Source organism: Lytechinus pictus, chromosome 10, assembly GCF_037042905.1.
Source record: "Lytechinus pictus isolate F3 Inbred chromosome 10, Lp3.0, whole genome shotgun sequence".
Classification (NCBI taxonomy): Eukaryota; Metazoa; Echinodermata; class Echinoidea; order Temnopleuroida; family Toxopneustidae; genus Lytechinus; species Lytechinus pictus.
In genome coordinates, this window is record NC_087254.1 from 18,224,945 (window position 1) to 18,242,889 (window position 17,945).

The following is a 17,945-nucleotide window of genomic DNA, read 5'->3' on the forward strand; positions in this document are numbered from 1 at the left end:
TGAGTCTTTCCCCCAAAAGTGATATATTTTTTATTTGGCAGCCATTTCAAAAGTGGCGGGCGTGCCCCTCGATCGGCCCCCTGGATCCGTCTATGGATTAATGCCTTACCAAACTTTGGCAAGAGCTCACCAATTGGGAATCGAACCCGGGTCATCGGAATCCGAAACCCGCCCCGCTCTACCGACTGAAGGGAAAAGCAAGGAAGGGAAAGAAAGAAATAAATAAATAAAGAAAGAAAGAAAGACATACAGACAGACAGACTGACAGAAAGAAAGAAAGAAAAAATGAAGGGAAAGGGAGGAATGGAAGAAGATGGAAGGAAGAAGGAATAAGGACGAAAGAAAAATGAGAGAAAGTTAGAAAGAAAAAGGAAAAGAAAAAAGCAAAGGAGAAAAGGAAAGAGAGAGAGAGTAAAAAAAGAATGTATTCAAACTTTATACCGAAAAAACTAAAAATACCGAAAAAAATATAAAACGAATGTATTCATCACTTTATACCGAAAAAAATATAATTGAGTATAAGGGAAATGCACAAAATTTTAAGTTCGCTCGCCATGTTCCCGCCCCGCCTACTGATATCTCCTGGCTACGCCAATGCCATAAATAATGTCTCAAAAGGCTATTATATTTTACTTTTCATGATAGGAACGAAAAAGCTAGAGGACAATTAATACAATTTTCCCTGAAATTTCCAAATATGTGGGATAGCCCATTAAAGGAAGGGGGAGGAGTCCGGGAGGAGTACACAAAAGGCAATTTTTGTTCTTGGCAGGCGAGTGTCGAATTTTTGACAGTTGAGGTCAAAGACCGTCTTTTTTAATTACTCCTGGGGATCAGATCACTGGCAAATCAGACACCCCCCCCCCAAAAAAAAAAAAAAAACAGCCCAGATATTATCAGTTCGAGAAGCCCTTTTCACTGTTATACCTGTAAATGCTTTCACAATTATTTATATAAAAAAATCATCAAATGATTCTCGGAAACACTCATCCCACCGGGGTTTAAATAAAAGCAAAAACTGAAAGGAAACAAATCATCGGGCGTACACGGGGCGTACACTCTGCCCCAATCGGCCCAGTGACCACTGACCATTATAGCCTGTCCTATTTTAGCGTACTTTGCTAATGACGGAAAAAATGGGGAATTCAAATCGCGATTTGAAGTTGTCCTGTCCCGGTCCTGTCATTCAAGGAGAAAACCTCACATGATAATTTTATGATAATTACTGGGTTTTTTTTTTCAACAAAAGCGAGACGATGGAACCCATCCTTGCTGTAATAAAAGCGGGAATAAAAAATGATGTTGTTGTACGTAGATATGAAGTTAATTGTTGATAACATAAAAAAAAAAAAAAGTTAATTGTTGATGATGATACCGATTAAAGATTTAGAAAGTTATCAGAATTTATTTTTTTTATGTGACGTCATAATGCGAGTTATATAGCTTATCGTGAATGAAAAAAAAACAAAGAAAAAATCAATGAAATTTCATTTTCCAATGCAATAATCATTTGATGTATAAGTTATCGCCTTTTCATTCCGGTTACAAAAGCGCAATACACTTAAATGATTTTATTGAACCTGTATGTCAACAGGCAAATCATTTGCCTGTAATAATATGTCTGTAAAGCGCTTAGAGACGTCGTTCCGATGTATTAAGCGCTATATAAATGCGGAATATTATTATTATTATTATTTGCATCTGCTCCTGAATGACAAAAAATATATTATAGTCATCATGAACCATTCAAAATTGAATTAATGCATTTTAGATTGCATTACACTTAGGGCAGCTGCTCGTACATGACGTCAAATAAAAAATTTCAAATTTTATTAAATTTCTTAATCTATATGATTTTTCTCAAGGCTTCTTTACCAAATTTTATCCGGGTAGTTTTACAACAAACTTTTCGTCAGGGTGTAGGCCCTACTTCCCTTTAAGTGAGGGTCTTATTTTGGTTAGAGTCAATAGTCATTCCTAAGAATTATTCTTAACCTGATGGTCTATTCAAGATTCACAGACATGCAGTAGCAAATTACATCACAAAAGTATATTTATATAGCGGCTATAATTACAACCTTATTTTTGGGTCATCCGTTTGTAAACATGAATTAATTACTGACCGTACAACGTTTTACACATTATTGTGAATTGAATTGTATTGTATTGAACTGTATGAGGCGGGGGGGGGGGGGTCTTTTTTTATTTGGCAACCAGTCAAATGGACTACAGTATTTTCGCCATAGAGAGTCATAGTTTTTCCCCCCTGAATCCCCTTTGTAGACACCATACTTAGCCTTGCCGACTACTATCTCTGCAAGATAACTTCAATTATTTTTTTGGCTCTTACATTCATTTGGACTTGTACTCGATTTGGAACAATTTACCCTACCAAAGTGCCATCATGTCTGCTGACGAAGACACAGAATTAAGAGACCTCATTGCTCAAACATTGGAGAATAATGGGGTCCTTGGGAAGATTCGGGTAAGTTTCGTTTGCCTGGCCTGTGCCACTCCCTGTGAGCTGTGCCTGTGGCGGTACGTACTGGTACTCGTCTCGCGCTCGGCCTCGGGCCATGCCACTGCAGGGCCGGGCCGAGCGAGCCAGGGTCAGGGAAGTCGGCTGCGGCGCGGCATGCAGGGCCCGCGAAGCTTCACCTTCGCTACCCGTGACGTTCGTGTACCGTGGCGTAGGCTCCTCGCTCCTCGCTCTGATACTCTCTCTAGTCTTGAGGACGCAATGATGATGACTTTTAAAATAATGAAATATACTTCTTTTTGACTTTCGTTTTGACACTCTTCCCTTAGTCGCAGAAGTGAGAAGAGAAGGGCCAAAACAAAGATCATAAGATGGATTTCCCTCGGAAATCCATCTTTTGAAACAAAAATAACTTGAATTTTATGAATTTCATTGATTTTTACACCTTCCTACGCCTAATGCGTAGGAAGGTTTTAAAAATTATAATATAAAAATGTGAAAAAATTAAGGTTTCTTACCTAACTGATACCGAGTAGACCCCTCGATCCACATGTAAACAACGCAAACTTCAATAGCGTCGACCCTTGAACCGCTTACGTATGACGTACTTCCGGCTAGCGATGCCGTTCTGATGAATAATTTATAGAAAAAAATATTACTTCGCAAATGTTAAAATTTATCACGTAATTATAAATAATTAGTATAAAAATACTAATAGGCCCTAATTATTTATAGGCCTAATCACGTATGACGTAATAAATTTTAGTATTTGTGAAATAATAATTTTTATCTAAAAATTATTCATCTTTTAGAGCTTTGATATCTGTTTTTTCCTGGTTGTTTTTTGTTTTGTTTTGAAAGAAATAGACCACTCTTTTCCTTTTCTTTTGGCTTCAACTAATACTTTTGTGCCTTTCAAGTCTATCTATCATGTCCATGGGGAGATTGGTAAATTTGGATTGTTAAGTTCTTTTCCACAAAATCTTGCTAATTTTCTTGTTTTGTTTCATAATAGTATGGAAGTTGTGTAAAAAATTGTGTACATTTATGTGCAGTGATTTCACTCTAGAATCTGAATTTATTTATTTTTCTTAAAAAAAGATAGCTCAAACAGGGCCTTTGTAATACAATGTATGTACAGTATACAAATCTAAGAAATGCATTGAAAACCGATAGAATATATTAAAGCTTTATTTTTATCGTTCTTGATATTTGTAATAAATTGCATACAATGCTACGTACACATACACTCAGCTGCTCATCCCTCCTAAAATAATTGTAATCAAATGTCCATTGTCTCTAACATCAAAAGCTACATATTATACATGTATAACAAATTGTTGAAACAAAAGAATACATAAGGAATCGGTGAAACAATCAAATACATCAGAAAATAGCACACTTGTATTTTCATTTGGTCATACAAAGTACAAAAGGAATGATAATTTTCATATGTAAAAAAAGACCTCCGTACATACATTTATGTATACAATACTAAAGTTGAAAAAGAGCTTGTAATTTAAATCAGAAAATTTCTTTACAAAAACAATATTTTAAACAAATTCATTTAGGAAATTATCTACATGATGCTGTTTTGATGCCAACTAAATTATATAAATTATCTATCATTCATGATCACCTTCATTTGGCAAAAAAAGAGGCGAGTATTTGTGATTTTGCGTAATTTGCATAATTAATTAGAATTAAAGGAGAATGAAACTCTTGAAGCAAGTTAGCTTTTGTGAAAGCAGAAAAATCAAAGAATAAGATCAACAAAAGCTTGAGTAAAATAGGACTAGCAATAGAAGAGTTATGAGCATTTGAATGTCGAGATCACTAATGCTATGGAGATCCTCCGATTGGCAATGCGACCAAGATCTACGATGTCACAGATGAACAACTCTCCCCTTTTGGACACTGAAAATATACCCCAAAACATCTCTTTTTGCTCATTCTTATCATATGACAAACGATTCATCAATTATATAATGTTGTGAAACCTCTGTACTTTTCCTCTCATAAAGAGAACACCTCACTTTGTGATAGACTCTATAAAAGTGAGAATATAAGTGAAATAAGTACTAAAGTAATGAGGGAGTTGTACGTGTGTGACATCACAGATCTTGGTCGCATTGCCAATGGGAGGATCTACATGGCATTAGTGATCTCAATATTCAAATGCTCATAACTTTCTTATTATTCATTCAATCTTCCTCAAACTTTCAACAATATGTTTCTTTGATTTTTCTCTTTGATATGGATTCAGCTGGTTTCAAGGGTTTCATTCCTTTAATTAGAATAAATTATTTTACACATATTAAGAAGAAAAATTACAAAGTGAAATGATTACACATCAGTTGAGCTTTCTTTCACCTTTCCATTGATACCTAAATTACTTCAAAGGGCTAAAAAACAAAGCAGTTAGAGCCTGTTGAAGACTTGGGTTCAAAATGTTCACAAAATGGTCACAAAAATCGGTTCTGTATTACATTGACTTTACATTAAGACAATGACCACAAATTTGGATGAATATGCGCGACTCAAACTGGAATAACTTTATAAGTTCTTGATGAAAATTAGAGTTCTTGGTATTATATGAAAGATCTTTTCAAGAGCTTTCAAATGTTACCAAATTTATTGATATTTGATGATTTTCATTTTTTTGTCACATACCTACTCAATTCATGACTATATAGAATGGGATCTTTCGCATCGAAATTGGATATAAAATAAGAAAGGTATGACATTTCGTTTATTTTTCAAAAAACAGTTTTAATTCTATTCACAACTCAGTGACATCACATGCAAATGAGAGAGTCGAGAAGTCCATCATTCACTATTTTTTTAATTGTTTGAATCATACAATATTGAATTTTTTACCAATTTGACTTTAACTTAAGGACCAACTTCAAGGAGAATGAAACCCTTGAAACCAGCTGAATCCATATCAAAGAGAAAAATCAAAGAAACATATTGTTGAAAGTTTGAGGAAGATTGAACGAATAATAAGAAAGTTATGAGCATTTGAATATTGAGATCACTAATGCCATGTAGATCCTCCCATTGGCAATGCGACCAAGATCTGTGATGTCACACACGTACAACTCCCTCATTGCTTTAGTACTTATTTCACTTATATTCTCACTTTTATAGAATCTATCACAAGGTGAGGTGTTCTCTTTATGAGAGGACAAGTACAGAGGTTTCACAACATTATATTATTGATGAATCGTTTGTCATATGATTAGAATGAGCAAAAAGAGATGTTTTGGGGTATATTTTCAGTGTCCACAAGGGGAGAGTTGTTCATCTCTGATATCATAGATCTTGGTTGCATTGCCAATGGGAGGATCTCCACAGCATTAATGATCTCGACATTCAAATGCTCATAACTCTTCTATTGCTAGTCCTATTTTACTCAAACTTTTGTTGATCTTGTTCTTTGATTTTTCTGCTTTCACAAAAGCTAACTTGCTCCAAGAGTTTCATTCTCCTTTAACTGAACCATAAAATGTTATACAAGTGATAATACACCATGTTCAGGAAGGAATAAACATTTGTTTTATAGGAAAATGAGAAAATTAGAATATTTCATATTATGATATTAATAAAATACAAAAGAAATAGTGAGCGAGTGATGTGATCAGTTCCCTCATTTGCATACCGAACAGGATCATATAAGTGTTTTTTTTAATTAAGCAAAACTTAAAAATGTCACAACTCTCTTACTTTACATCCGATTTTGATTAAATTTTCTGTGTTATGCTTGTTGGATTTTTCTCTTTTCTTCAAATCAACTTTTTGTTGGGGTGGACTTGTCCTTTAATTATAAGGGATTTGTTTTCTCCTAAGTGGGCCTACCTATTTTCTTGGGGCAGTAATAACAATAAAACCAATGTAGCATATTGTTAAATGTCCTCATGAAAAAATAATTATTTGAAGTAAAACTTATGAAAGAAATGACATGTTAGCAATTTTATGTATTGAAGTAAATGGAAGATTAGTACTTTTCTTACTTAACATTATTATGACATCACCAATGTGAAGTCTCCATCGATATTACCGTAACCAATTTTACAGCTTTTTAAAATTCATAACTTTATTATTGCTTTTCTTGTCTGATTTTTCATTTTTCCTGCTTAAACTGAATTTTTGTTTGAGTTGGATTAGATAAGGCAAGACAAGTTCAAGTCTTTTTGATATTTTGCAGTGACCCAATTTCATTTGATTATTTTTCTTCATACATGTATGTGAAATCAATGCCCTTTTTTGTGTTTGTATAATTTGTATTGTTTGTAAATGTAAATCTTGTAAATTTGAATGTAAATTTGTATTTTTTTAATCAAATGGAATACCCTCCGGTAAATGTTGATTCCCTTTTATGAAGGATTAAGGCATTTGAAAATCTCCTTAGACGTGCATATTAATAAGCGATTGATTACATGTAAGCTTTATCAATAAAATGAACAACATTTTTTTTGCATCAAATATAATTTGTGTTAGGGTATTTCATGTATAAAGATTAATAAAATGATTAAAACAAAAATAAGACGACCTTGTTTACAACATGCGACTGTATACAAGTACTCTAATTGAATCTTTGTCATTTGTATATAGGCTGAGCTACGGGCAAATGTTTTTCTTTCCCTTGAAGAGCAAGATGCTGGCAAGAAGAATTCACCATTTGTAAATGAAGAGCTCAAGAAGTATCTGTCAACAAAAGAAGGTAAGAACATGGCAGGGGGGAGTTGTTTCACTAAGATATTAATTGCCCCAAACCAGGCCCTCACTGTTTCCCCCTGATGCTTTGCAAGATAAATCCAAATTGTGACTGATTTCACTACAAAATTCCATTATCTTTCTTTCTTTCAACTCTTACTCAATTTCTCAGGCCAAATCATGCAGTTCTCAAGTTACACATTATTTTATACTGTCACATGTTTTTTTTGTGTGTGTGTGTTTGTAGAATTGGGATACAAATAGTGATTTCAGCCTAAATTTATAGGTTATTACTTTTGAGAAAGAATTAGTTGCATGTCATTTATGGTTGCAGAAGCTAAGCTTCAATGAAAGTATTCAAAATAGGTTAAAGAAATAAAACAAATAAATAGATTGGAAATTGATTTTGATGATTACATTATATCATATCAGGTACATGTATGGTAATAAAGGACTTTTGTAGTTTTGCCAGTCTTCTGATTTTAATAATTTATTTCTACAATTTAATAGACTATGCAGAGTATGTTCTGTACCTCTCTTATTCTATTTTGATATCAATTTGTGTGAATGCTGCTTCAAGGTGTTGAAGATAAATGCACTTGTTGTGTATGGTTATGTGGAACTTTTTACACATTTCGCATACTTTTGTGTTATGTTTTCATTCCTATTATTTATAGGCTATCAAACGGCTGTTCTGGTGAAAGAATTTTTAGAACACTTTAATTTGGACTTTACCTTGGCGGTCTTCAACCCAGAAACAAATATTGTGAGTAAAATAAATCATCATGCCCAGGTAATGAATTATATGATCTTTTATGTACATGTCTGTGGTATGTGGCATGCTGTATTAATTAGCATTAAATGTGAATATTTGTTTCAGCTTCACAGATTCATGTAGTGATGTGGTCTTGAGGTCCAGTAAAAACTCTCTAATTTTAGTAAAACTGCCATAATTTACATTTCAATAGATGATATTTAGGTGAGAATAATTTGTTTTGATTGATTGATTGATTGCATTTATTCTTTTTCATTCCAAAATTTAACAAAAGTTATGTATAGCAAAACACAAAATATATAATATACAGAAATGCAAAAAGGGAACCCACTGGAAGGCAAAGCTTGTTAGTATGGGTTCCCTGCAATAAATAGTTAAATAAAGTATATCTTTGATCAATGAACAGGAATTGCGAGAAAAAAAGCCTTCCCCAAAGCAAAGGTTTTCTGAACATCCTCATTCCACTCTCTTCATTTCATCCATGAAATCCTCATTAAATGTACATATTTCATGGAAAGTATTTTCATTAAGTTGGAAAATATAAAGAAAATGAGGAATATTCCTTTTTCTCTTACTCTGATTTCTGGAATTTCAGTTGATACATAAAGACTATAAACATCAATGTGTACATGCAGGACTTGAATGGGACAAGATAACATTCCAATGAAGTCAACCAAAAATTGTCATATTCCTGAGTATAAGTGTACTTTTTGTCAATGGATAATCCAATCCGTGATTTTGAACTTATCCTTTTGGGCTCCTTTTCTTGACTTGTAAATAAGGGGAGTTAAGCAGATCCAAGATTGAGATGGGCAAGTCACTTCTTTACCCACTTTTCTTTCACATGTTTTTCAAATAGAGTGATGCATATGAAGGTAGAGAGTCCTTAGCAAGTGAACTGAATATTGCTGATACTGCCAAGACGAAGGGGAAACCCCTTCTTCATGAAATCCTGAAGAGAAGTAAAGACACAGGAGAACCAAATGGTAGACCTCGCTCAAGTACTGCCATTGATGTAAGTTTTACCCTGTTCATGTAGTAAACTTCCTCTAGGTCTATACCCACTTTGACTATTTTCTGTTTGGTCTCATCCCACGTAGTCTAATCATAGTTCGTCTACAACCAGGTTGTCTATTAATTGTTTAGTCAAGTTGCCATTTAGCCCATTTTATCATATTTCCAGTTAAACTATGCCTTTGTCATCTATATTTGTTAATGGTCTAACACCACATAGTGTATATGATTGTATGAAGTGCTAATATGAGACAAATTTTCATTTGATAAAGTGCATTAATAGATAAATTAAAAATTAGATCTTCTAGGCATTAATTGGGCTCTATAGCAGACCAAGTGAGTACATGTATGAGACAAATTAGCGACTGGACCAGGTTGTAATTAAAGCTAATTTGGTTTAGCCATGATGGTGTGAGATGATTGGAGAATTAGATTATCTGCTAGTGGACCAAATGGACTTAAAGTGGATAGAAACCATGCAGATTGGTAAGAAGTGCTTTCTCAAACCCGATTTATACATCCCAGAATGATACAAAATTGCCATATTTTGACTGAGTTTTTCTACATCTAGTTTAGTCTAACTAGTGAATATTAATGAAAGCTTAATGGTTTCTGAAATGTTGAAAATATTTTTTTGCTACTTTCAAAACACTTAACACTTTATTTCAGATGATGATCTGTTCACCTTTTCATTGATTTTCGTTGATAATGGTTTAGAAATCTATTTCGTTCAAAACCTTTTTTATAAGTTTGAACATATTTACCAAATACCCATTTCTGGCAAGTAAAATGCCATCAGAATTTCAGACATGACTCAGTCCTAATGTTGTTCCAAGTAAAATCAGTTTGCAAGCGAGTCATTGTCTCCTCTTGTATTTAACCAATCTTATCAGTGATATATTGATTCCTTCTTAATTGCAGGAGGAAACTGTTGCAATTCCAAAGGTATTTGTTACTGTCATACATGTATCTTCATCATTGAACATCGGTCTGCCCCTGTGCTTTGAAATGCATGAAGTGCTTTTGAATGTTCATTATTATTGAAGCTTCTTTGTTGTTATTGCTTTCAGATGTTTGATATTTATAGTAAAGATCAGTTGTGGTTCGGAGATAAAATTTAGAAAGATCCAAAGAAACTGCCTCAGAGTAAATTGGGAAATAATGATTAATGAATGCACCTTGGAATTGCAGTTTGCTGTCAGTGTCAGATTTTGATATCACAAAAGTGAAGGGAAATGATGAAAATCTATTTTGCTGTCAGTCAAATGCATGAGTTCACAGGAATGCATACGTGAACATAGGATGACACATGAATGTTTTCCCCAAACATTTCTGAATTTGTATTCAATGAAAACATTTGAGTATCTGTGGAGTAAACAATATTCTACCTGAAGAAGAATGAAAACGCATTTTAAATACTACTTGTTTTCACCTTGTTCTGGCATTTTGTTCACTAGCTACAGCGTTATTGTGGTATAATTGAAAGCATGATATTGTTTTTTGCATGGTGTATTCAGTGAAATGCATATTTTGCTTGAATAGGCAGTATGGTTTTTTTATTTGTTAGCACTGTAAATGGTAAAGGTACTGCAGGCCTTGAAATAGGATCTAAGAGGGACTATGCCACCTTGGTGAGGGGCACTTTTTTTTCAAATAAGCCAGATTGCAGAAGTGGCATGTTATGAATCATTCAAAATCACATTTTGGAAAAAGGACACCGTGGCCAATGAACAGGGCACCTTTTTTCATTGGTCCCTCAATAGCTTTGTTGAAAAGTAATAAATCATAGCAACCATTAGTAAGGGGTCCAGGAGGCCATACATGTTGTAGTTGCCTGAGGCTATTTCAAGGCCTGCATAATGATGGAGATAATATAGTGAATTAAGTTTGCTTGTTTGCATTGTTTTCCTCTCCCCCTTAAGGCTTCCAGCATTAGTTCAAAAGGCCTTCTCCTCGTCACACTTGTACAAACATATTCACCCCATAATGAAACATATTCATGTCAAAATACCAATTTATGAAATTTACAATATATCATGATATTGGCTAACAACATGATGTTACATTACAACTTTCAAAAACATTTGTTGCTCTACTCTTTGATGGAGTTTCATTCATTGATATTCTTGTCTTTCTTTTTTTTTTAAATTGAAACTCAATCAGGGTGGACTCTTATTGAGTTTTTGTAATGATTTTTTAAAGTCTAATTTTTATGATCATGTAGGATCAACTGTCACAGTCTCCTATTTTACCATTTGATAATTTCATTTTTTGTTTTCATTATTAAATTATTTTTCACATGGATGCTTTCATTCCACAATATTTAAAAACAAAGTGTGCCATATTTTAGACTTTTACTAGAAGAATTCAGATACAGTGACATTGGTGTGTTTGTGAGATGTTTAAGATCGCAGGTACAAGCAATAAAAATGGGTGATTTCAAGTTTGGTGTTGACCTTTACATGGTGTTGGTGTTAGATTAATATTTATGCCAGCATAACACCAAATTTTATATGAAACTGGACCTTAGATGACACTCACTTTAGTGTTGAGCTATTGTCCCTCGAATATAAATTGAGGCCCCATGTAGAGGAGAGTCACCACATTTGCACATGTATTGACTACAGTATTTGAATGAGAGTAGGGGGAAACCCTGGTATAGTGGTCCACCTTCACTCCCCCAAACAGTTATATATCAGTTCACTTTTTGCCTCCCAGTCACAAGTGGCGCCAAACAAATAATAGTGATTTGGAATATGGATTGATTGTTGGAGCTTGGGAACACAATCTTAATGTGCTTCCAACACCATCACTAGTAAGACCAAACTTGGAATCAACCAATGTAATAACTGCTTGAAGATGATTGTTTGTAAGCATGTACATGTTTGCATGAAAATTGATTATTGCTCATTCATATTAAAGCATTCTCTTCCATGTATGTATGTACATTTACTCATTCCAAGTTCAGCCAGTATCAGTTTGAGATTTGCTAATTATTTTTGTTTCTAAATAATTAATGCAGACTTTTTTCTGTAATATAATTGATTTTAGAGAATCAGTCCAGAGGCATATTGGGAGGTTTTCCAATTTGTTCTAGAAATCTTTAGGATAACACTCAGTGTAATTTAGATTGTGATTATTAAATAAATGTTCAAATTAACATCATTATTTTCCATTGAACATTGATTGATAACACCATTTTTTTTATTTACAAAGTGTAAGCACTAATGGGTATGCCATCATACATAAAAACAATATCAATAGTTATAAATACAGTAAAGGAGGGGGATAGTCAAGAAATTTATTCAAATTTTGTAACAGGGGCCTGTTTCATTAAGAGTTACAATTATTGTAACTTCACCATAATGGTAACTACCATGGTAACAGGGCTCAGCAACCAATCACGATCACGGATTCCATAGAAGTTACAGTGATGACAAATTTATAGTATTTTAAACTCTTTATGGAACTGGCCCAAGGAAACCCCCATCCCCCAAATTGGGTCATCTCAATCTGATCTTCATAGTCCGTAATAATGTCATGCAGTACTAAATGCAGAGCTTTACAAATCCTTTAAGAGACCTTTCAATTCATATACAGTGTACCAACTAACTCCTGTGTAAAGTAATTACAAAAGTGTAATCTATTATTTTTATTTGCAGGATCTTACCAGTGCACAGATTGCAGATGCCAAGGAGAAGTTTGAGAAATATGATGTGGTAATGACTCACATTTATTATTCTTTATAATATTTTTTAGAGTGTACCATGGGATGTTTCCTGATGTATTACATCATCTCCTGTTATTAAAGGTCAAGTCCACCCCACAAAAATGTTGATTTGAATAAATAGAGGAAAATCAAACTAGCATAATGCTGAAAATTTCATCAAAATCGGATGCAAAATAAGAAAGTTATGGCATTTCGAAGTTTCGCTTATTTTTCAAAAAACAGTGATATGCACAACTCTGTGACATACAAATGAGTCAGTCGATGATGTCCATCACTCACTATTTCTTTTGTTTTTTATTGTTTGAATTATACGATATTTCATTTTGTACATATTTGACAATAAGGACCAGCTTGACTGAACCATATAGTATTAAACATTGCTCATTCCACATGTTCAGGGAGGAATTAATCATTGTTTAACTTGACAATGAGAAGAAAAAAAGAATATTTCATATAATAAAATACAAAAGAAATAGTGAGTGGATGACATCATCAGTCTCCTCATTTGCATACCGACCTGGATGTGCATATAACTGTTTTGTAAAATTAAGCGAAACTTTAAAATGTCATAAATTTCTTATTTTACAACCGATTTTGATGAAATTTTCAGTGTTATGCTTGTTGGATTTTTTATTCAAATAAACTTTTTGTTGAGGTGGACTTGTCCTTTAAATCCATTTTGGGGGGCCAATGTAATGTTAACGGAATTTGCTCTTTTGCTGTGTGTACAATCTGTGTTTGAGAACATAATTTTGGGGTTTTACCATACATGTATTGAAATGGAATTCATTATAATTCCCTTTTACATGCTTAACACTACAGAACACTGTCCTTACCTATTCTGCATACAGTGTACATGAAATATTAAAAATGTGTAAATCTCACCTTTATATTCAAATTTAAAATTACTATTTTGTTTGGTTTCTAATCTTTTGCAGAATAAGAGTGGATCTATTGACAAAGATGAACTGAGGAGTCTATTTGTTGACATGTTCCCCAATTTCCATAGGTAAATGATAATAATATTTATAATATTTAATAAACTGAATAATTAATTAATTTGAAATTGTACGTATTCGATTGGAATTAACGTATACGGCATTTTGTATGTAATTCCATTGGTATTGTAAGTCTATTTCATTCTGTATATGTGCATATATGTATTTGTAACTTTGTAATCCCAATGTGAAAGGAATTTCCTACAAAGGACAATAAATACATTCAATTCAATTCACAATATTTCTTTGATTTATTTATTGAAGGAATGCTGTTTGTTCAGGTGTTACTGTAGTTTTAAAGTGATGTGTAGTATGTTTGAGATTTCTACATGTGCAATTGATGCACATTGCTGATTAATAGCTACAAAATAAAACATGCATAAAAATGAAATAAGATTATATGAATTTAAAGGGTTAAACATTTTTAATATTGTAATTTGATGTTACCAGGATATGGAAGAGCATCTAATTTTCCCCCTTAATATCCCTCTTCAAGTTTAAAGGGGAATCCAACCCAAATAAAAACTTGTTTTTATAAGGAAAAGAAAAATCAGACAAGTTGATAGGTGAAAGTTTGAACAATATTGGACAAACAACAAAAAAGTTATTAATTTTTAAAAGTTGTAAATATTGGTAATCACTATACCCATGGAGACTTCAAATTGGCCCCATATGGGATGTCATAGTGATGTAAGGCAAGGACTACTCTTCCATGTACTCCAATACATATTATGGCTAAAATGTCATTTTTCCCTAAAAGTTTTATTTCAAATTATATTTTTCTTTCATGAGGACATAAAACAATATACTACCAGGGTTATATTTAGATTACTGCCCCAGGGGATTGGGTACTTAAGAGAAAACCACAAATCCCTGATAATAAAGTACATGGCCTATTAGAAAGTTGTCCTTGCCCCTTGTCATAATTTACTTACCCAGTTGCCAATTTGAAATCTACATAGTATTAGTGATCTCAATTTCAAAGCAGCTATAACTTTCTTATTGCTTGTCCGATTTCTTTCAAACTTTCACCATTCCGTTTAATTTATTTTTCTCCTTCCCAACACAACATTTAGTGGCCAAGGCTGGATTCCCCTTTAATATCTGATTCTATAATGCAATATCGTTTTTCTTATATATGCATTGTTTTATTTCTTTATTTTCATTGCCTATGAGAGAGTGGAAGTATATTATTTTGATCTTTGATTTTCCAGCTGAGTTTGGATTGAATTTCTTGATTTTATTGTAGTTTGATACAATGTTTCTCATTTTTAAATCAGATTTTTAAATTTTTCTAAATATTTTACAGGAACATGTTAGAAAGATATGTTCAAGATGAATTTCATGCAGGGGACAAGGACTTTAGCAGTGGTAAGTGTTCAAGAAGGAAGTTCACATTTACAATACTGTGTTTTTGTCTCGCCTGCATAGCAGAGCGAGACTATAGGCGCCGCTTTTCCAACGGTGGCGGCGGTGGCGGCGGCGGCGTCAACATCAAATCTTAACCTAAGGTTAAGTTTTTGAAATGACATCATAACTTAGAAAGTATATGGACCTAGTTCATGAAACTTGGACATAAGGTTAATCAATTATTACTGAACATCCTGCCCGAGTTTCAGGTCACATGACTAAAAGGTCAAAGGTCATTTAGGGTCAATGAACTTAGACCATGTTGGGAGAATTATTTTCAAAATCTTAACCGAAGGTTAAGTTTTTGAAATGACATCATAACTTAAAAAGTATATGAACCTAGTTCATGAAACTTGGGCATAAGGTTAATCACATATTAGTGAACATCCTGCACCAGTTTCAGGTCACATGACCAAGGTCAAAGGTCATTTAGGGTCAATATAACTTTGGTCAAGTTGGGGGTATTTTTTGAATTACTATCATAACTTTGACAATTTATGGATCTAGTTCATGAAACTTGGACATAAGGTTAATCAAGTATTAGTGAACATCCTTCCTGAGTTTCAGGTCACATGACCAAGGTCAAAGGTCATTTAGGGACAATGAACTTTGGCCAAGTTGGGGGTATTTGTTGAATTACCTTCATAACTTTGAAAATTTATGGATCTAGTTCCTGAAACTTGGACATTAGGTTAATCAAGTACCACTGAATATTCTGTGCGAGTTTCAGGTTACATGACCATGGTCAATGGTCATTTAAGGTCAAGGAACTTTGGCTGTGTTGGGGGTCTTTGTTAAATTACCATCCTAACTCTGAAGTTTATGGATCTATTTCATCAAACTTGGGATATAAGAGTAATCAAGTATCACTGAACATCCCCTGTGAGTTTCAGGTCACAAAACCAAGGTCAAAGGTCAGTTAAGGTCAATAAACGTAGGCCATGTTGGGGTAATTGTTGAATTGCCATCATAACTTTGAAAGTTTATGGATAGATTGAATGAAATGTGGACATGGGTGTAGTTGACAAGTCTTAAGTCACCGTTCAAATGTCATCTATGGTCAATGAACGTGGTATTATGTCATTATATGAATGGTGTTTTTGTGAATGATTATTTTATAGTAGTTTTCAAAGTTAGCACTGCTGCTATATTAAATCGTGTAATGCAGGCGAGACTGCCAGAGGCATTCCACTTGTTATAAAAGCCCCCCCCAAAAAAAAAAAAAAAAAATTATTGGTGAAGCTTTTATGAAAATCTGTCAAAAAACAAGAGAGTTATTGATGTTTAAAAAGAATTTGTGATGTCTTAATGCAATATGCTAGGGTCATGAAAAAACATCAATTCCATAAATTAGATTTCCTTTTAATGAAAATATATATAATTTATGAAATGATGTGTCTGATAATTTAATTACTGCATAAATAAAGTAAAATCATTCTCAGTTTCCAGCAAAATTGCATTTAATCAAATTTGTATTATTTGACCAATGGGGGAGTTGCTCGCATGTGATGTCACAAAACCAACACTCTAAAAATCCTGAACTCTGTTTATCTTTGATGAATTTTTGTCTAATCATCACCAAAGGGTTTTGTTTGCTTTTCTGCTTTTTATCAAAATCAATTTTATGCCAGGGTGAACTTTCCCTTTAATAATTGTGACAGATAACTAGATTATACAGATTTAGCATGATTTCACGGTGAAGACTTGGCATAATCACAGATTTCTACCTGGCATCACTGCAATACTATGTTATTGACTACACAAGTTATAGCTAGCTGCTTTGCTATTCGGGAATTAGGCATTGCCTGACCAGCCTGCCAATATTTTTTAGGTTATGAATTCACCTCCCAATGGTAATTTCAGTAATTTGCAAAAATAACAGCTTATATGAAACACATATTTTGTTGTGTCGATGTGTGAAATGTTTGATGAGTTTGTATTAAAAAAGGATTCATTTCCTCAATGGGGTTCACAGCAATAAAGAACAAAAACACAATGCACATTCACTGACCTTTAAAGGTTAATCTTAATCTTGATTTTATTTTTGCCTTCCAGTTATTGATTTTGAGGAGTTTCTTGCCATGTATAGGAGATTGTTTGTTGTTTGCCGCAGCGTTGTATCACACGACATTGAAGATCTGGTTCCAACGTCACCTCGGAAACTCAAGGTATGTCTTTATCTGTGCAGATTGCAATTGCTTGAATAATGTGATAATTATCTAAGATGTAATTGCTGGAAATGAAAATATATAAAATGAAATGAAATGGAATATATTTACCAATGTGTAGGCTTATGGTAAATACCTTGATAGAATAAGAAAGAAATATAGGTCTGCAAAATCAATCTTACTTTAGAAAGTTGGGTAGGTGAGTCACTATCACATAAGTCACAATGGAATGAATAAGAATGCTCATAAAGTTAAGATTTTCCAGTTGCAGAAGCATAATTTTTTCCTGCTTGCAATCACAAAACAATCAATGTAATTAGCCCTTTTTTGCATTTTCTCCCTTCCTTGTATTATTTGACAATACAATACACAGTTACAAGGGCAACAGAAGAAAACAGATGACAGCTTGAGAAGGCAAGATGATAATATACTTGGAAACATTGAGCGTCAATCAACAAAGCTAGATGGTCACATTGAGGACAATGATGCATTCTTTGATGACCCTTTACCTATCAATGGAAGTGCTTTTGGAAACAGGTAACAAAGTGTGACAATATAACAATTCTAACAACAAGCAAAGAAAGTCTGATGATGGGTTAAATTAAGTCCACTTTTACTCATTTCTTTTGACAAAATTTGTGATACATAATAC

At 33.4% G+C, this 17,945-nt stretch overlaps 1 protein-coding gene across 3 annotated transcripts in view; it reads left to right on the top strand.

The window, feature by feature from the left end:
• The first annotated feature begins 2,281 nt into the window (after positions 1–2,281).
• Positions 2,282–17,945, top strand: part of LOC129270282 (centrosomal protein 43-like) — a 31,295-nt gene continuing 15,631 nt past the window's right edge. For 2 of the 3 annotated variants that reach the window (XR_010294834.1, XM_064105480.1), the window contains exons 1-9: positions 2,282–2,485; positions 7,097–7,205; positions 7,876–7,964; positions 8,833–8,988; positions 12,650–12,706; positions 13,656–13,726; positions 15,025–15,086; positions 17,181–17,293; positions 17,667–17,830. Coding sequence is in view for 2 of the 3 variants with exons in the window: in XM_064105480.1 (XP_063961550.1) it covers positions 2,405–2,485; positions 7,097–7,205; positions 7,876–7,964; positions 8,833–8,988; positions 12,650–12,706; positions 13,656–13,726; positions 15,025–15,086; positions 17,181–17,293; positions 17,667–17,830 (902 nt within the window). In the remaining variant the exon portion in view is untranslated. Of the gene's footprint in view, positions 2,486–7,096; positions 7,206–7,875; positions 7,965–8,832; positions 8,989–9,908; positions 9,933–12,649; positions 12,707–13,655; positions 13,727–15,024; positions 15,087–17,180; positions 17,294–17,666; positions 17,831–17,945 lie in introns of all 3 variants that reach the window. The other variant, XM_064105479.1, reaches the window with a different exon arrangement.